Source organism: Aedes aegypti, chromosome 2 (genome assembly GCF_002204515.2).
Source record: "Aedes aegypti strain LVP_AGWG chromosome 2, AaegL5.0 Primary Assembly, whole genome shotgun sequence".
Classification (NCBI taxonomy): Eukaryota; Metazoa; Arthropoda; class Insecta; order Diptera; family Culicidae; genus Aedes; species Aedes aegypti.
The window spans coordinates 372025838-372040550 of NC_035108.1; the positions used below are offsets into that span (position 1 = coordinate 372025838).

Here is a 14713-nt window from a genome sequence, read left to right on the forward strand (position 1 = left end):
AAGGTCCCCACTAGGTAGTTTGGCTTTAATTCCATTAGAAAAATATACTCAATTTTGGGTTGATTTAACGCAAAATTGAGTTCTTTCGATCCGAACATAAGAAAAGTTGCATTTACCCAAATTTGGCTTATTGGGCCAAAGTACCCCCATTGGGTAGATGCAGCTCTCTCTATTTTTGACAACATTCGTGTGGGAGAAAGAGAAAACCGAGAGATTTTGGGTTGAAACTATAATCGATATACTTAATTTTGGGTAAAGTAAACTCAAAAATTAGGTAAAAATATTTCTCCGTGCAGGTTTAAACAAAATTACTTTACATATAAATAATTTTTGGTTTTCATAAATTTGTTTTAACGTGTAATCACTCTCTTTCGCCGAAATCTCTCTGTTTATTTACATTTCTCACGCGTTTTTCGAGCGAATGGCGAAAACGTCTGAACTGAAACGTCAAAATAACAGCATTACTCGTTAGATTCCACACGTGTTTCTGATTTGTGCTCCAATTTAATTAATATTTTCAAAGTTTCCTGCTTAAATATTACTTGGATCTTTACATTAAATTGGTAAGCATGCCCTCTATTCACGGCTTAATTGAGTTGACTATATTTTTCTCGATTTTAGTCCTGAAAATGGCCACAAGTCTCGCAGCTCAGCTGCAGCGTTTGGCAGCTCCGCAGACATCGTTGCTTTACGACAGCCGCAAGAAGCCCTCGATTTTGTTCGATGCCAATCAGGCTGCCTCCAAGGATCGGGAAGTCATTTATGACATCGGAATCAGTGGATTGCACGAGCTGATTCAGTTGAATCCTATTTTTGCGCAATTTGAAGATACACTGTTCGATAAGACGTCGATCGATTTGCAGCGCTCCGTGGAGAACAAGGAACTGAACCTGAAGTTGGACACCAACATCCAGAAGTTTTTCTTCCATGTTTCGCCTTATTTCCTGCTGCAACCCGCTCACAAGTGTCTGGAATGGCTGATTCGTCGGTATCACATCCATGAATTCAACCGGGAAGATTTTGTGCGATTGATTCTTCCGTACCACGAAACATTGATGTTCGTAAGGTGTGTTCAGATTCTGCAAATCCCCGGTAAAAACGATCCGTTGTATTGGTTGAATGGAGTTAAGAAAAGTGGCAGTCCTCTTGCAAAAAAGGCAATCATTAATCATGCCGCTGGACATCCAGGATTTTTGAGGACCTATGGGGAGTTTTTGGAACGAGCAGTGAAGGAATTGGATAGTAAAGCCAACGTTCTCCAGGCTATGATAGCCTTCTATTGTACGATGACGATTGGAGTGTTGGACGCAGTTGATTCTGTGGGCGAGAATTTGGTTACTGCTCTCCTGCGGACCCTCATCAAGGGCTTGAACTCAAAAGCAATTGATTTCACTGCCACAAGCTACATGATTGTCGGGCATCTCGTTACGAAGACCAGCTTGGCAAAACAGACCCTGGAAAGTTTCCTCAAAAGGCTGTGCGTGTTGATTCATCCTTCTCTGTCGGGAGATGCTACCATGCTGATGGTTTTGATTTCGGACACGCAAAAAGAACAGCTTGGTGAATTTTCAGACGAATTGGTTGCTTCAATCCTAGGAGCAAAGTGGCTTCCGTTCGCGTTGTCTCGGATCAAAAAAGACGGAATTAATGTTACGCCGCTGTTCCGCGCTATCTTGGAGAAATGTTTAAAGAAGATTTGCCAGCAGGACGAAAATCTAGAGGCTTGTAAGAAATTCTGCGAGGGTTTGTTACTGGAGATAACACTTGATGCAAATGAATCGGAATCAATTGTGCAGTAAGTATTATATGCTAAACAGGGTGACCCAGAATTTCACTTCGTAAGAAAATTAGGGGGTTCAACTTGCAAACTAGGGATGTTTCAATCAATCTTTTGTGTGAGGGGAGCTCTTGAAAATAAAGGTTTCGCAGAATCTAGGGTGGGTAGAGTAACTTTTATAAACTTGGTCAGTTTTTCGACATGTGCACTAAAAAGTCACTATTTACGCGCACTGATGATAAAAAACGACAATCTAAATATGCTACTAAACTAAACGTAAATTGTGTTCAAGTTCATATATATTGCAAATCAATATAAGCAAAATTAGCAACCTGTGGCATGCATCTCCCGCATTTAAATAGGTATTAACTGTTTTATTACATTGCAGGTGTGTCTTGAATTCGTACTTCCATAAAAGTAGCGCTCCAGCAACGAATGCAAGTTCGGACGACAAATCCTCGGAAATCATCAGCTTGGATTCGGATGAAGAAGATTTCGAACGCAAAGATGAAACCGTAACCCTTTGGTATTCGGGATTCTTGAAGCAACTCGAAAACCAGTACCCGACAGCTTTCGATAACGTTGTGAAACGTATAATGAAAGGACAAGGCAATTTCTCTCAGAACAAAAGAAACGCTTTGAGGAATGTTCTCGGGTTTTTAACGCAAGCTGCGTACAGTGAAGACGATACAAGCATCTTTGAGAATCTGTTCCACTATGACGCTGATCGTAGAACGGATGCTGTTCGATATTTGGTAGATAATTTCAAGAACATCAGTCTCAAAGGCGATGGCAACTGTGAATTGCTGAAGGACAGTGTCAAAGAACGTTTGAATGACGACAATTGGGAGGTGGTTGCAGAAGTTATGAAACTAGACATTGGGGACTTGATCACACTAATTGGCAAAGATGAGCTCATCGATAAATTGATCAAAATAAGCTTAAAGTGCATGAAAGATTTGGAGAGATGGGAAGCGGTCACATTGAAGGTAATCGATGTCCTAACCGACAAAAGGCTTTACCAAGGTACAAATCTTAATAAGATCATAATTGCGTTGTACCCATTCCTATTCCCTCCGGGGGACGATGATCTGGGTGCAAAAATTGCCCAAAAAGTTCTATCGTCGGAGTTTTCCCGTAGACACAACATCCTCATGTTGTCAATGAACAAAATGGACAACATAGATTGCGAATCAATTTTGGATACCCTGGAAGCGATGCTCGGCGAAGGCCAGAATTTCCACGCCATTCAAGTATGCTTCAACGTGCTGTTGGTCGCTTCGTCGCTTCCTCAAGACGCTCCAGTTGCGTTGGCCACTCGAGTGTTTGATTTCGTGATACGACTTTTGAGTGGTCGTTTCAAATATGCTCCTTCGTCCAGTTTGAGCTGTTTGAAGTACAACCGACTGCCGATGGATATTCACGTGATTGCCACTGGTTATTTGATCGATCGTGTTAGATTTGTCGAGGAAGCCCAGGACTATACCAACCAATCCGCATCGTTCAGCTTGCAGTTGAAGATTTTCGGCCTGTTGACGGCAAAGTATTTCGGTATGGATGAAGAGCATGCAGAAATCAAGAAGGTGTTCGGCAAAGAAATTAGCAAGTTTTTGAAGCTGTTGTACCCGCAACCGGAGCGGAGAGTAGAGTTTTTGACCAGCTTTTATGGGGCCCACTTGGTCGAAGGCCATGTAACCAGCAAACAGATGGTGCAAATCGATTCGGAAATGCAAGTCCAAGCTTTTAGGCTGTTGAATGCAATGCTGACACAAATCGGTAAGTTTCCTTTGATTGATATTCTTGTGCTCATATTGGGTGATTACTACCGTAAAATGGGGCGAATAGAATCACTTTCCGGCATATTCGTAGGTATAGAACTTTATCCGGGTGGATAAAAACCATGTTTTTAATCTCAGCTACTGTAAGGACACCGTTCCCTGCTCATTGAATGGTTTGTTTTTCAATTTAACATATTTTTGCAATAAAAGTGAACATTTACAGTCAACTCTACCTAACTCGATATTGAAGGGACCATCGAGCTATGGAGGTATCGAATCTTAGAATACAAAATCAGTGCAACTGCGGTTCAAGATGGTCCCTTGAGGTAACCAACTTTAAATATGGTTCCATAACTCGATATCGAGTTAGGGAGAGTTAATTGTATTAGCGTAGCATACCAAAATGGAATGTATTAGAATAGAATTCCTATAGGGTCGGTGTACCCTTAGTAGACTCCCCTAGAGTCACGACTATTTGCTATAAATCGTCGCAAAATATCTTTCGACATGAAGATCAGGAGCTATTCCTTTATTATTGATTCACAGCTCGATTTTGTTCACAAACAATATCGAAATAAATAGTTTCGATTAAAATGTAAGCTCCCTTGCACCTAGAGTATACCTATTATACCTATTATTATTAGCACTACTAAGAGAAACTATTTTTGACTAGACAAAATAAAGCCACAATTAACAATCTTTTTTACAACAAACGTTGTTTAAAGGAAAAAAATTAAAAGTTGTGATTCTAAGCAGTATGATCACACTTAGAAAATATCACCGACTCCGGTAATTTTTTTACCGAAATATAAACCGCTGAGCGCTCGGTAATGCTTCCGGTAAACTTAATGATAACCGAACAATCCGTAAGTGAAGTCAAAACGCAGCTGTCAAAATATTACAAATCGTTCGGTAATAATTCACGAACGATTTGTAATATTTATTTATTTACCGAACGCATTGTTCATATTTGCAGGCAGTCAGAATTGGACAGGAGAATAAAATAAAATATTGGCAATGAATTGTGATCTTTAAAGAAACAATCGAATTTATTTCGAGATCGTTTCTTTATTCCTTTCGTCATATTTTTTTTTATAAATTTCATTTCAATTTTAGCGATTTCACCGTTAACCTAAAAGTAAGTTGCAAATTCAGCACCAGTTGAATAACCCATTGATTATCTGCTTCAAGCAACAGTCCTGTGGGCGTTTGCAGCTATTCGCCACTTCTAGCAAACAAAACTTATGCCGCCGATTCGGTCTTGGATAGGTCAACTTCTACAATCTACAAAAATAACATTGTTTTGTATTCGGTGGTAACACTTATTCAATTTATTTACCTTTCAACGATGCCCGACAGTGGATTTTTTCTCACAGTATTTTCTTGCTTCCACAAATAAACATGGCGGTTAACAATCTCAAATTACTAATTGTTCGGTAAAGCGCTGTATCACTAGGTACCGAAGTACGGTAAACTTTTACTGACTACGGTGAATCTAAACGATTTACATTTTTTCGGTAAATGAAATGACGATTTCGGTGAAAACAAAGAAAAATGCTCTGATTTTCCCTAATTTTGTACGTTTTTTCGGTAAAGCTCGTTTGAAATACCGAAACATCAGTTGAAAATTGATTTACAGTACGTTTTCGGTAACAAAATTTACCGAACAACGAAAGAAAATCGAAGTGTGATGTTTATGAATTATACATTGTTTAACCTGGATGTTGATTCATTGTTGGGGCAGGTTCGCGATTTCCGTTAGAATTGGAACGGTGGAGAAAAACGGCCACTTGCTGTAAAGTAGTCACTATGCTCGGCGGGAAACGGCACTACCGGCAAAAGCACTATAAAAGCTCACTGAGGTGCTGCTAACAGCCACCAGGAGTCTTTCTTTGGCTCGAATGGAAACGGCTAACACTTTTCACTTCACTTTATTCGGAGGATAATTTGGGAGGTTACAACTTTTGGACTTCTTGCTTATCTTAGAGCTCGAATTGGAATGAATTTATTCTACAAATCTTAATTTTACGAAACCTAGCCAGCTACTACAACTTATGAAAATTAAATTATATGCTACTGAATTATAGCACTACTACAATAGTCTAGCACTCAAATGCAGTACTAGATCAGGTGGGTTCGGCGCGAATCTATAAAGATCTGGTTGGGAACTTGTTGAGAACAAACATCGCCGCCACCTGAAATTTCTAATTTCATCTGACTTTTCTACTGTCAAAATAATTTCATTGTATACCAAAACTTATGGACAGCGTGCATGCAAAAATTTTTCTACTTTAAAATCTTACAATTTCTTACTATTTCTTCAATTTTAGGTTTGAAATCTTCGTTTGGTAGCAGATTAACTTTGATGGTAGGTTGCTGGAACGTTCTTTTGCTGTTTGTGATTGTTGCAGTCCGAGTTGATGGGTCACGTTCTGGATTGGCTTCGATGATCCTAGCTAGCGGCCATCTTACGGGTGGAAGAAATTCATCTACCGATATACTCATTCTGCCTGATCGAAAAGCAGTGTTTGGAGTAGTTCGTTCGCTTCCCTGTTGCATCTCATGGAAATAGTCTGTCCACCACAGACGCCAGAATGTTTGGACCCGCTTCCCAAGCTTCTGGTAGTGGTCGATTGGGTTGAGTGGAACCGCTGGTGTGAGGATCGCCAGATCGTCCTTGGTGTCGGTCAACGGAAGCCTTTTCGTCGTCTCTACAGCCGCTTCCCATAGCCCTCCGAAGAAAGGGGCTTTCGGTGATCTCATATGATACTGGATTCCATCGGTCGCACAGATTGTGGCAATATCTCCCGAAGATCTCTCGCTGGATACTCGTTTGCGTGATGGCTTTATGTACAGCAGACCAACGTTGTCGACGCCAGTGACGGTGAATGGTCTGCTTGGTATTGTTCCTCGCTGTGGTAGTTGACCCGTTTGTGTTGATCGTGTAGGAGAAGCGTGAATGAAGCCATTCATCGATCGTCGCCTATGAATCGGCCAGTATTCTTGCCACTTCATTGCCAATGTGACACGGCCGCCACCGTGCAATAGTGCGAGGTGGTAATCGGTGGCAACAGAACGTGTGGAAGGATGGGAACTGGGGATTAGGATTGGGTGCTTGGTGAGGAAAGGCTGCTCTGATAGGTTTAGTCTTCCGCCAACTCGAATAATTCCCTCTGAATCAAGAAATGGACTCAACAAGCGCAGATTAGACCGTTTTGAGACTGGGTTCCCTCTACTCAAATCCCTAATTTCCTCAGCAAATGAATCGTTTTGGGATAGCTTCACATAAGTTTCAGACGAGATTGTGCCAATTCCTCTACGGTGAGTGGTGTGCCTCCTTCTGGTTGATCAGATGACCTTTGTCGCCGGCATGCATTGATGAATCGTAGGCAATAGGCAGTTACTCGAAGCAGTCGTGTGTAGGATGATGTTCGCTGGAAAATTTCATTCACAGTCGGCCTGGTTTGGACGGCCGCCACCGTGGCTCGTCTCTCGAGGATTTCGTTGGACAGGTTGTTAGCTTTGGAGAAAATTGGCCTGTTTTCTACTGGCAGACGCGACCGGGAAGGACCGTTATGCCACGGGTCACTGCTCATAGAATCATCCATACTTATTCCTCTCGTTGTCAGATCACCTCCATCATGAATCTTTGTATCGTGGTGCTTTTGCGACTCTTGGATAGAATGCTCTGATCCGAGGGAATCTGATATGTACACGTGACATGCGGTGGCTTGTGGAGCGGTTGAAGTTTGGGGTTTGCCGACAACAATCCAACCAAAGACACTGTCTACTAGCGTTGGATGTTGTTGATCTTGCTCGATTTTCGTGCCAGAGTTAATGAAGGTGTAGAAATGTTCCACGCCAAGAAGCAAATCAATAGCTCCAGTTTCATTGAAATTTGGATCGGCTAGGAGCAAATCATCTGGGATACGCCAGTTGCTAGCGGGGAATGTCACTGCAGGCAGGTCCATCGTTACTCGGGGAAGGACTAAAAAGTCAAGATCGATTTCGAACTTGCTTTTACGAGATCGAATGAGGGAATGGACGCTGTGCTTCACATTCGAAGCAGATTCACCAACACCGTGGACGGGGATGTTTACAACTCGTCGCTTTAATTTCAATAGACGGCACAATCGCTCGCTCATTAGATTGGATTGTGAGCCGCTGTCTAGCAATGCACGTGCGTGGTGAGCTTGACCATTTGAATCGGTGATCAATAGAACGACGGTAGAAAGCAAAACGTTTGAATTGGATGCAGGTGCGAGATTGTTTGCTTGCTTGGGGCTGGTCGTGCATGTGTAGGTAGTGGATGGAGCATTGTAGAAGCGATTTGATGATTGCTCGGGTGCATGAATGGTTTGATTGGTGAAGCGCGATGGTGATGATTGGTGAGAGGATTCATTAACAGTGTGCAGCAAGGTGTGATGTCTTCTTTGGCAGTGTCGGCAGGAATATTTGGATTGACAATTTCGAGCAAAGTGATCGTGGCGGAAACAATTTTGGCATAATCGATTGTTGTCGACTATTCTCATACGGTCAGAAACGCTCATCCTCTCGAAGCGGGGACATTTAATGAGAAAATGCTGCTGATTTCAGGCGTAGCATTTGGGCTGATGGTCTTCAGCGACGGTGTAGGTGGCAACTTTGTGGAACAATGGCTTTCGATTGGAGACGGTTTGATAAACTGGCGTTTGCGAATTGTGCGATCGGTGATTGACGGACATCGATTCAAGGACACGGATCCTACGTTGTAGAAAATCTACGAGGCAGTTGAAATTCGGATCAGTGACGGTAGTGGCGTGATCTTCCCATGCCTTAAGGGTTCCATCGTCAAGACGAATGCAAAGCAGATGCTCAAGCATCGTACTCCACTGATCAACGGGCTCATTCAGTTGACGGAGAATTTTGGTATGACGTTGATATTCATCAACCAGACTATGCAAAGCTTCGGCGGATTCTCTTTTCATGCGAAGGCAATCTAGAAGGGCTTGCAAATGACGCTTCTTAAGCAAGTAGTCGTTTGCGTAGCGTGTCGTCAGCGTTTGCCAGGCGACGGAATAATTGGCAGCACTAATGGCAATCGATTCAATTAATTGGGCCGCTTCTCCTTTCAAGGCAGCGCGGAGATAATGAAACTTTTGCACTTCGGGAACATCAGCGTTTGCATGAATGAGGGCAACAAAGGTGTCATGAAAGGTCAACCATTGATTATAATCGCCATCGAATTCTGGCAACGAAATGGTGGGAAGCTTGATGCCAGAGAGCAGATTGGCGGGAGGATTAGGGATTGCGCTTTGAGTTGGGGTTACAATGGCGGGTAAGAGGGATTTTAGAGCAGCCTTTACTTTGAAATAAACGGACTCAAATTTGGAACGGATTTGGAGGTTCTGTTCCCTACCTTCTTCGGTGGTCTCTACTTCTTCAAGTTCGGTCTGAACTTCTTCCAGTCCCATCCACACGTGGTCGATATTCTCGATGCGTAGCGGCACTTGGGCTTGGTCACGTTCGGGTTGGTATCGGGATACAAACTGCTCAGCTCTCCCTAGCGAAGCCATGAGGGTCGTACGGCGGTTGGTAAGCTGGAGTTTGCGCTGTTCCTCCATGATGGGACGATCGGAAGGCGGCGTGGCAAAATGGCGGTTCTAGATGGGGATGCACACAAAGAAAGACCCGGTAGAGCCGGACAAATGGCGTAGGGGTTTTTGGAATACTACTAACCTTTTCAAGGCTAGGAATATGCCTTGTATTTTTATAAACTGCTGCCGGATACTGTCGGGCTTCAAACGATGCTGGGGTGGCCAGATGAGCGGGAATGGCGACGGAAACTTTCGGGAACGTTCTAATGGCACTCGATAGCACTTTCGAGGGCGGAAACGGGCAAAGGGACTGCTAAGCACTAGCGGAACTTCTCGATGGACGGACGGTGGCGTGGAAAGAAAATCGGAAAAAAATCTCAAGGCACCCGCGGACAATTTCTGCGCACAGTGGAATCACACGTACCGTGTGCCTGGTTCAAACAGGCCTTGAATTAATCTTTGGAATCACTCTGGAACACTCTGGAATCTTCTTCCGAAGGATGGCGGGTAATCGATCAATTAGGATGGCGGAATTTCAATAGCGACGGCTTCTCACTATGGCGGTTGGCGTCACTCGGATCACGGACACAATGGCGAAAGGGAAACCGGAATCCTGGTCACGGCACCAATATGTTGGGGCAGGTTCGCGATTTCCGTTAGAATTGGAACGGTGGAGAAAAACGGCCACTTGCTGTAAAGTAGTCTACTACAACTTATGAAAATTAAATTATATGCTACTGAATTATAGCACTACTACAATAGTCTAGCACTCAAATGCAGTACTAGATCAGGTGGGTTCGGCGCGAATCTATAAAGATCTGGTTGGGAACTTGTTGAGAACAAACATTCATTTTTTCGGTTAATTGAAACAACTTAGATACATATAATGTTCATATGATCACCTTGATACACCTATAACATGGAAAAATGCGTGGATTTGACTTGCATTTTTAACAGCATTAATTAAATTTTACTTGAATAACGATGTACAACTTTTGAAGTAATTTGAACATTTTATGTGGTACACACTTCGATTTTCTTTCGTTGTTCGGTAAATTTTGTTACCGAAAACGTACTGTAAATCAATATTCAACTGATGTTTCGGTATTTCAAACGAGCTTTACCGAAAAAACGTACAAAATTAGGGAAAATCAGAGCATTTTTCTTTGTTTTCACCGAAATCGTCATTTCATTTACCGAAAAAAATGTAAATCGTTTAGATTCACCGTAGTCAGTAAAAGTTTACCGTACTTCGGTACCTAGTGATACAGCGCTTTATCGAACAATTAGTAATTTGAGATTGTTAACCGCCATGTTTATTTGTGGAAGCAAGAAAATACTGTGAGAAAAAATCCACTGTTGGGCATCGTTGAAAGGTAAATAAATTGAATAAGTGTTACCACCGAATACAAAACAATGTTATTTCTGTAGATTGTAGAAGTTGACCTATCCAAGATCGAATCGGCGGCATAAGTTTTGTTTGCTAGAAGTGGCGAATAGCTGCAAACGCCCACAGGACTGTTGCTTGAAGCAGATAATCAACTGGTGCTGAATTTGCAACTTACTTTTAGGTTAACGGTGAAATCGCTAAAATTGAAATGAAATTTATAAAAAAAATATGACGAAAGGAATAAAGAAACGATCTCGAAATAAATTCGATTGTTTCTTTAAAGATCACAATTCATTGCCAATATTTTATTTTATTTTATCATCCTGTCCAATTCTGACTGCCTGCAAATATGAACAATGCGTTCGGTAAATAAATAAATATTACAAATCGTTCGTGAATTATTACCGAACGATTTGTAATATTTTGACAGCTGCGTTTTGACTTCACTTACGGATTGTTCGGTTATCATTAAGTTTACCGGAAGCATTACCGAGCGCTCAGCGGTTTATATTTCGGTAAAAAAATTACCGGAGTCGGTGATATTTTCTAAGTGTGTATGGCCCGTCTTACCCCAGCGGGCGCTCTTACCCTGTGTTCCCCTATAGCAACATAAAAGAGAAATACAGTCGACTCTCCATAACTCGATATTCAGGGGACCATCGACTTATAGAATGATCGACACAAAAAATCGCAAAATCGAAGGAACAAATTCTTGTATTTCCAATCCATATATTATAGAGTGGTTCAAAAAATCGTTTTTGCTCCACACCGCTCATTCGATTCTAAATCAAATTCTGCACTCAAAAAAATCCAAACGTCATTGCTACGTGAAAAATCAAAATCAAAAATTCATTTTGCCTCCACTTCACCTGCCTAACATAAAGATCACTAAGCCGTTCATAACCATCAAATAATGAATCGGTAATTGTTACTGAGGTTACCTATCGCACTTACGTGAAATTCACGTAGGTGCCTAAGTTCATTTTGACATCTGCATATTGTACGTACATTCGGTGTTGAGCGCAAATCCTAAGATGGCTCCCGCTTGATTTTTGCAGAACTTCAGAAGCTGCTGAACTTTAAATCCTGTGTTAGATTAATTTTAAGGTAAATATGCTTTGAATACCGAAGAACCCCTGCATTACTTCATATTTTACACCTGATTTATAACCTCTATCAATTATAGCACGCGAAGGCTGCAACAAAACAGAACAAACTCACTACATTTGGGGAAACATTATTGACAATGCTCAGATTGAATATAAAAATATCACAATCTTTTAGTTTTGTTTACATTTTCCAATTGGGAATTAGCTTTCTTCCAAAGCCTATTAGAGATAAGGTTGGTCTTTTTTTTTTTTTTTTTTTTTTTGATGGTTCACTAAGAGTGAATTGATTTTTTATTTTTTTTTTTTTTTGTTAGGCACTCCGTGCATTTGGCCACTACTATGCCAAGGATCATATTTAAGGTTGGTCTTTATTCTAGTTAATTTAATGCAAAACCATCTAGGTCCTATTGAAACGCTTTGTAAAGGCTACCGGAAAATCCACGTAGCTCTTACATATGGTCGGGGTTCTGCTAAACCGCACCAAGTGCCAAAATCTTTATTCCGAGATATTTTACTTTAAAGTCGTTTCTTGTACTAGTTTATCGCGGATGATAATTTTATTTTTTTTATCGCTCACATGTGATTAACAGTGTTCAATAAGTACACCGAGATTAAATATGCTAGTAAATCATCAAAAATCAACGATGTGATTGGATTTCATTAAACAATATGAAGCACTCAGTTCACTCTGGCTGAACAAAAATTGAAAAATATGGTTCTTGGTTCGGTATGGTTGGATGTGTTTCACAGTTTTCAACAACACAAGTAAAACTGGAGACAAATGATGTTTATCATCACCGTGCATGTTGGAACCCATGTCACAAGTGTTTATGGGAAGGATTCGTATATATTGAATCAAGATTCTCACGTGTTCAGATCCTAATGATCGAAGAAAACCATGAATTCGCTCTGCCAAAGCGCACCAAGTTGCTCCCATTTGGTTCACCTTTGCTGATCAAGTTCACAGTTCAATGCGTGAAGTGTTCACCAGGAATCACCATCTTTTCAAATGTACATTGACCTGCTGATGTTTTTCTGCAATATAAAAATAATCACAGAATCTAAAAGTTGTTTGATCACCATCACCATCGGATAGAACATCAGAAAAAAAAAAGTTTCATCGTGATTCGAACTCTTGCCTTCTGAGCGGTAATCTAGTGTGCTACCACTAAGTCATCTTCACTTCTTGAAGGAATGGTGATAAACTTGAATCAAGTAATGTGCAGTTTGTCTGACAGGGTTTGATGGTGTTAATGCAATTTTCTGAACAACTAAAGCGCACCAAGTCCACCTGAGTTGTTCACACAGCATCAGATTAAATTATTTTTTTTTTTCATTACGGGTTCTGTGTGGTTTGATAAACATATTATATAACAAGCTAGTGGAAGTATGTATTGCATGTAAATGCCTTTACTCCATGTCTAAATGTGATTTTCAGATAAACAGTACTTAGTGCGGTGTGGCTGGATAAAATTTGAAAGAAAATAGATCAACGCCACCGGAGCTATATTTAATTTTATTTATTCAATTGCTGCCCAATTTCACTGGCCTCTGTTTCTATGAGTTGCTTGGAATGGATAAATTGTAAGAATATAGAAGAAAGTTGAAAAAATATAGCTTTATATCTGAAAACTGAATTCCCTCTGATGACGTGCGTTGGTTTATGGTTCGCTCTGGCTGAACAAAATTACAGTTTTACTTGTCCATCCAAAGAAATTTTTTGATGTAAGATTACAAGGGACTGTTCAAATTACTTGATATTTTTATGGTAGACAGGTAATGATTATATGAGTCCTCTTGTGTATAAAAGTCGATTGAGGAAAAAATGGCACTTGGTGCGGTTTAGCAGAACCCCGACCATATAGCGCCGGTGGAATGAACGAAGTTCAAAAGTTCATGCGTTCATTCTGGGCTACGTGAAAAGTGCGATGGAAAAAAACCACGTATGTTTTCACGTAACAATGACGTTTGGATTATTTTGAGTGTGAGTGTTCTCCCAAAATTTGAGCTCATTTGGATTAAAACTGAGACTGCACAAGCCCTTAATAGTTTATATGGGAATTACTATAAGAAAAGCAACCAATTCGTTCAATCGGTCATGTGGCCCATGTGCTCTTGGATATTTGAACTACGTTGATACTGTGAGATACATTCATTAGCTACAACTTTGCCCAAGATCGTTTTCAAATTGGACGCCTCAGTAATTAGTTATGTAAAAACGGTCTTCGGCAAAGTTGTAGCTGATTATTGTATCTCACAGTATCAACGTAGTTCTACTTGAATACTTGAAAAAAAAAAGCTTTTTGATGAGTCTGGAAAGTTTCTCGAAGGAAAACAAAAACAAACTGTGTATGACGACCGTATGTTCGTGAATTCAAATGTCGCTAAGCTCTATAGTGGCACAAGCGATATAAAATACAAAAATAAAATACGCTAAAAATAAAATCTCTCACTGTTATTCGTAGGCACGCTTAGGAGAGTCGAATTGGGCATCTCAGAGAGCCGAAGGAGATGTTGGGTTGTGAAGGAGAAAATGGGGTCGTGACGGTCTTTGGTTTCAGGTTGGCCGATTGCGCTGCAGAATCGTTACCCGTTCTGTGGCGTAGTTGGTTAACGCGCCCAGTCTAGCGTATTGGGAGTCGTGGGATCGAAGCCCACCAGAACAATTCTATTATTTTTCACAATTTTACATCTCAATTTGTCCAAATAGACCATTTCCATGAAAAATTTTCATTGGCTTATATGCTTTCTGTCAATTTACTGAACAAACTTTCTTAAGGAACCGATATGTTTTGGAGCCTTTAACTGTTAGAAAACAATGAAAAACTTGCGGCACGTTAGTTCACCCCTCGGTCCCCTACAATTTGTCTCACCTCGAAAAAATGCAGACCCTTTTTTCCCCTATGGTTTTGCCACCACGTTGTGGTGAGTTTACGATCAGCTGGAATGACCAGATGATTTTTGTTTATGTTTTCATTCATCATAATGGGCTCCGTTGCGGTTTCGCTTCCTCCTTCCTTCACTGCTCCTGAAGTCACCGTAATCACCCCGGAAACCACCTTCGCCGCTTTGGCCGGTTATGA

The 14713-nt window shown here is 41.0% G+C and overlaps 1 protein-coding gene across 1 annotated transcript in view; it reads left to right on the forward strand.

The window, feature by feature from the left end:
• Positions 1–440: 440 nt before the first annotated feature.
• LOC5569441 (HEAT repeat-containing protein 1 homolog) overlaps positions 441–14713 on the forward strand; it is a 32933-nt gene continuing 18660 nt past the window's right edge. The window contains exons 1-3 of the mRNA XM_021846708.1: positions 441–563; positions 622–1795; positions 2166–3553. Of these exons, the coding sequence (XP_021702400.1) occupies positions 630–1795; positions 2166–3553 (2554 nt within the window). The 5' untranslated portion in view covers positions 441–563; positions 622–629. The remainder of the gene's footprint in view (positions 564–621; positions 1796–2165; positions 3554–14713) is intronic.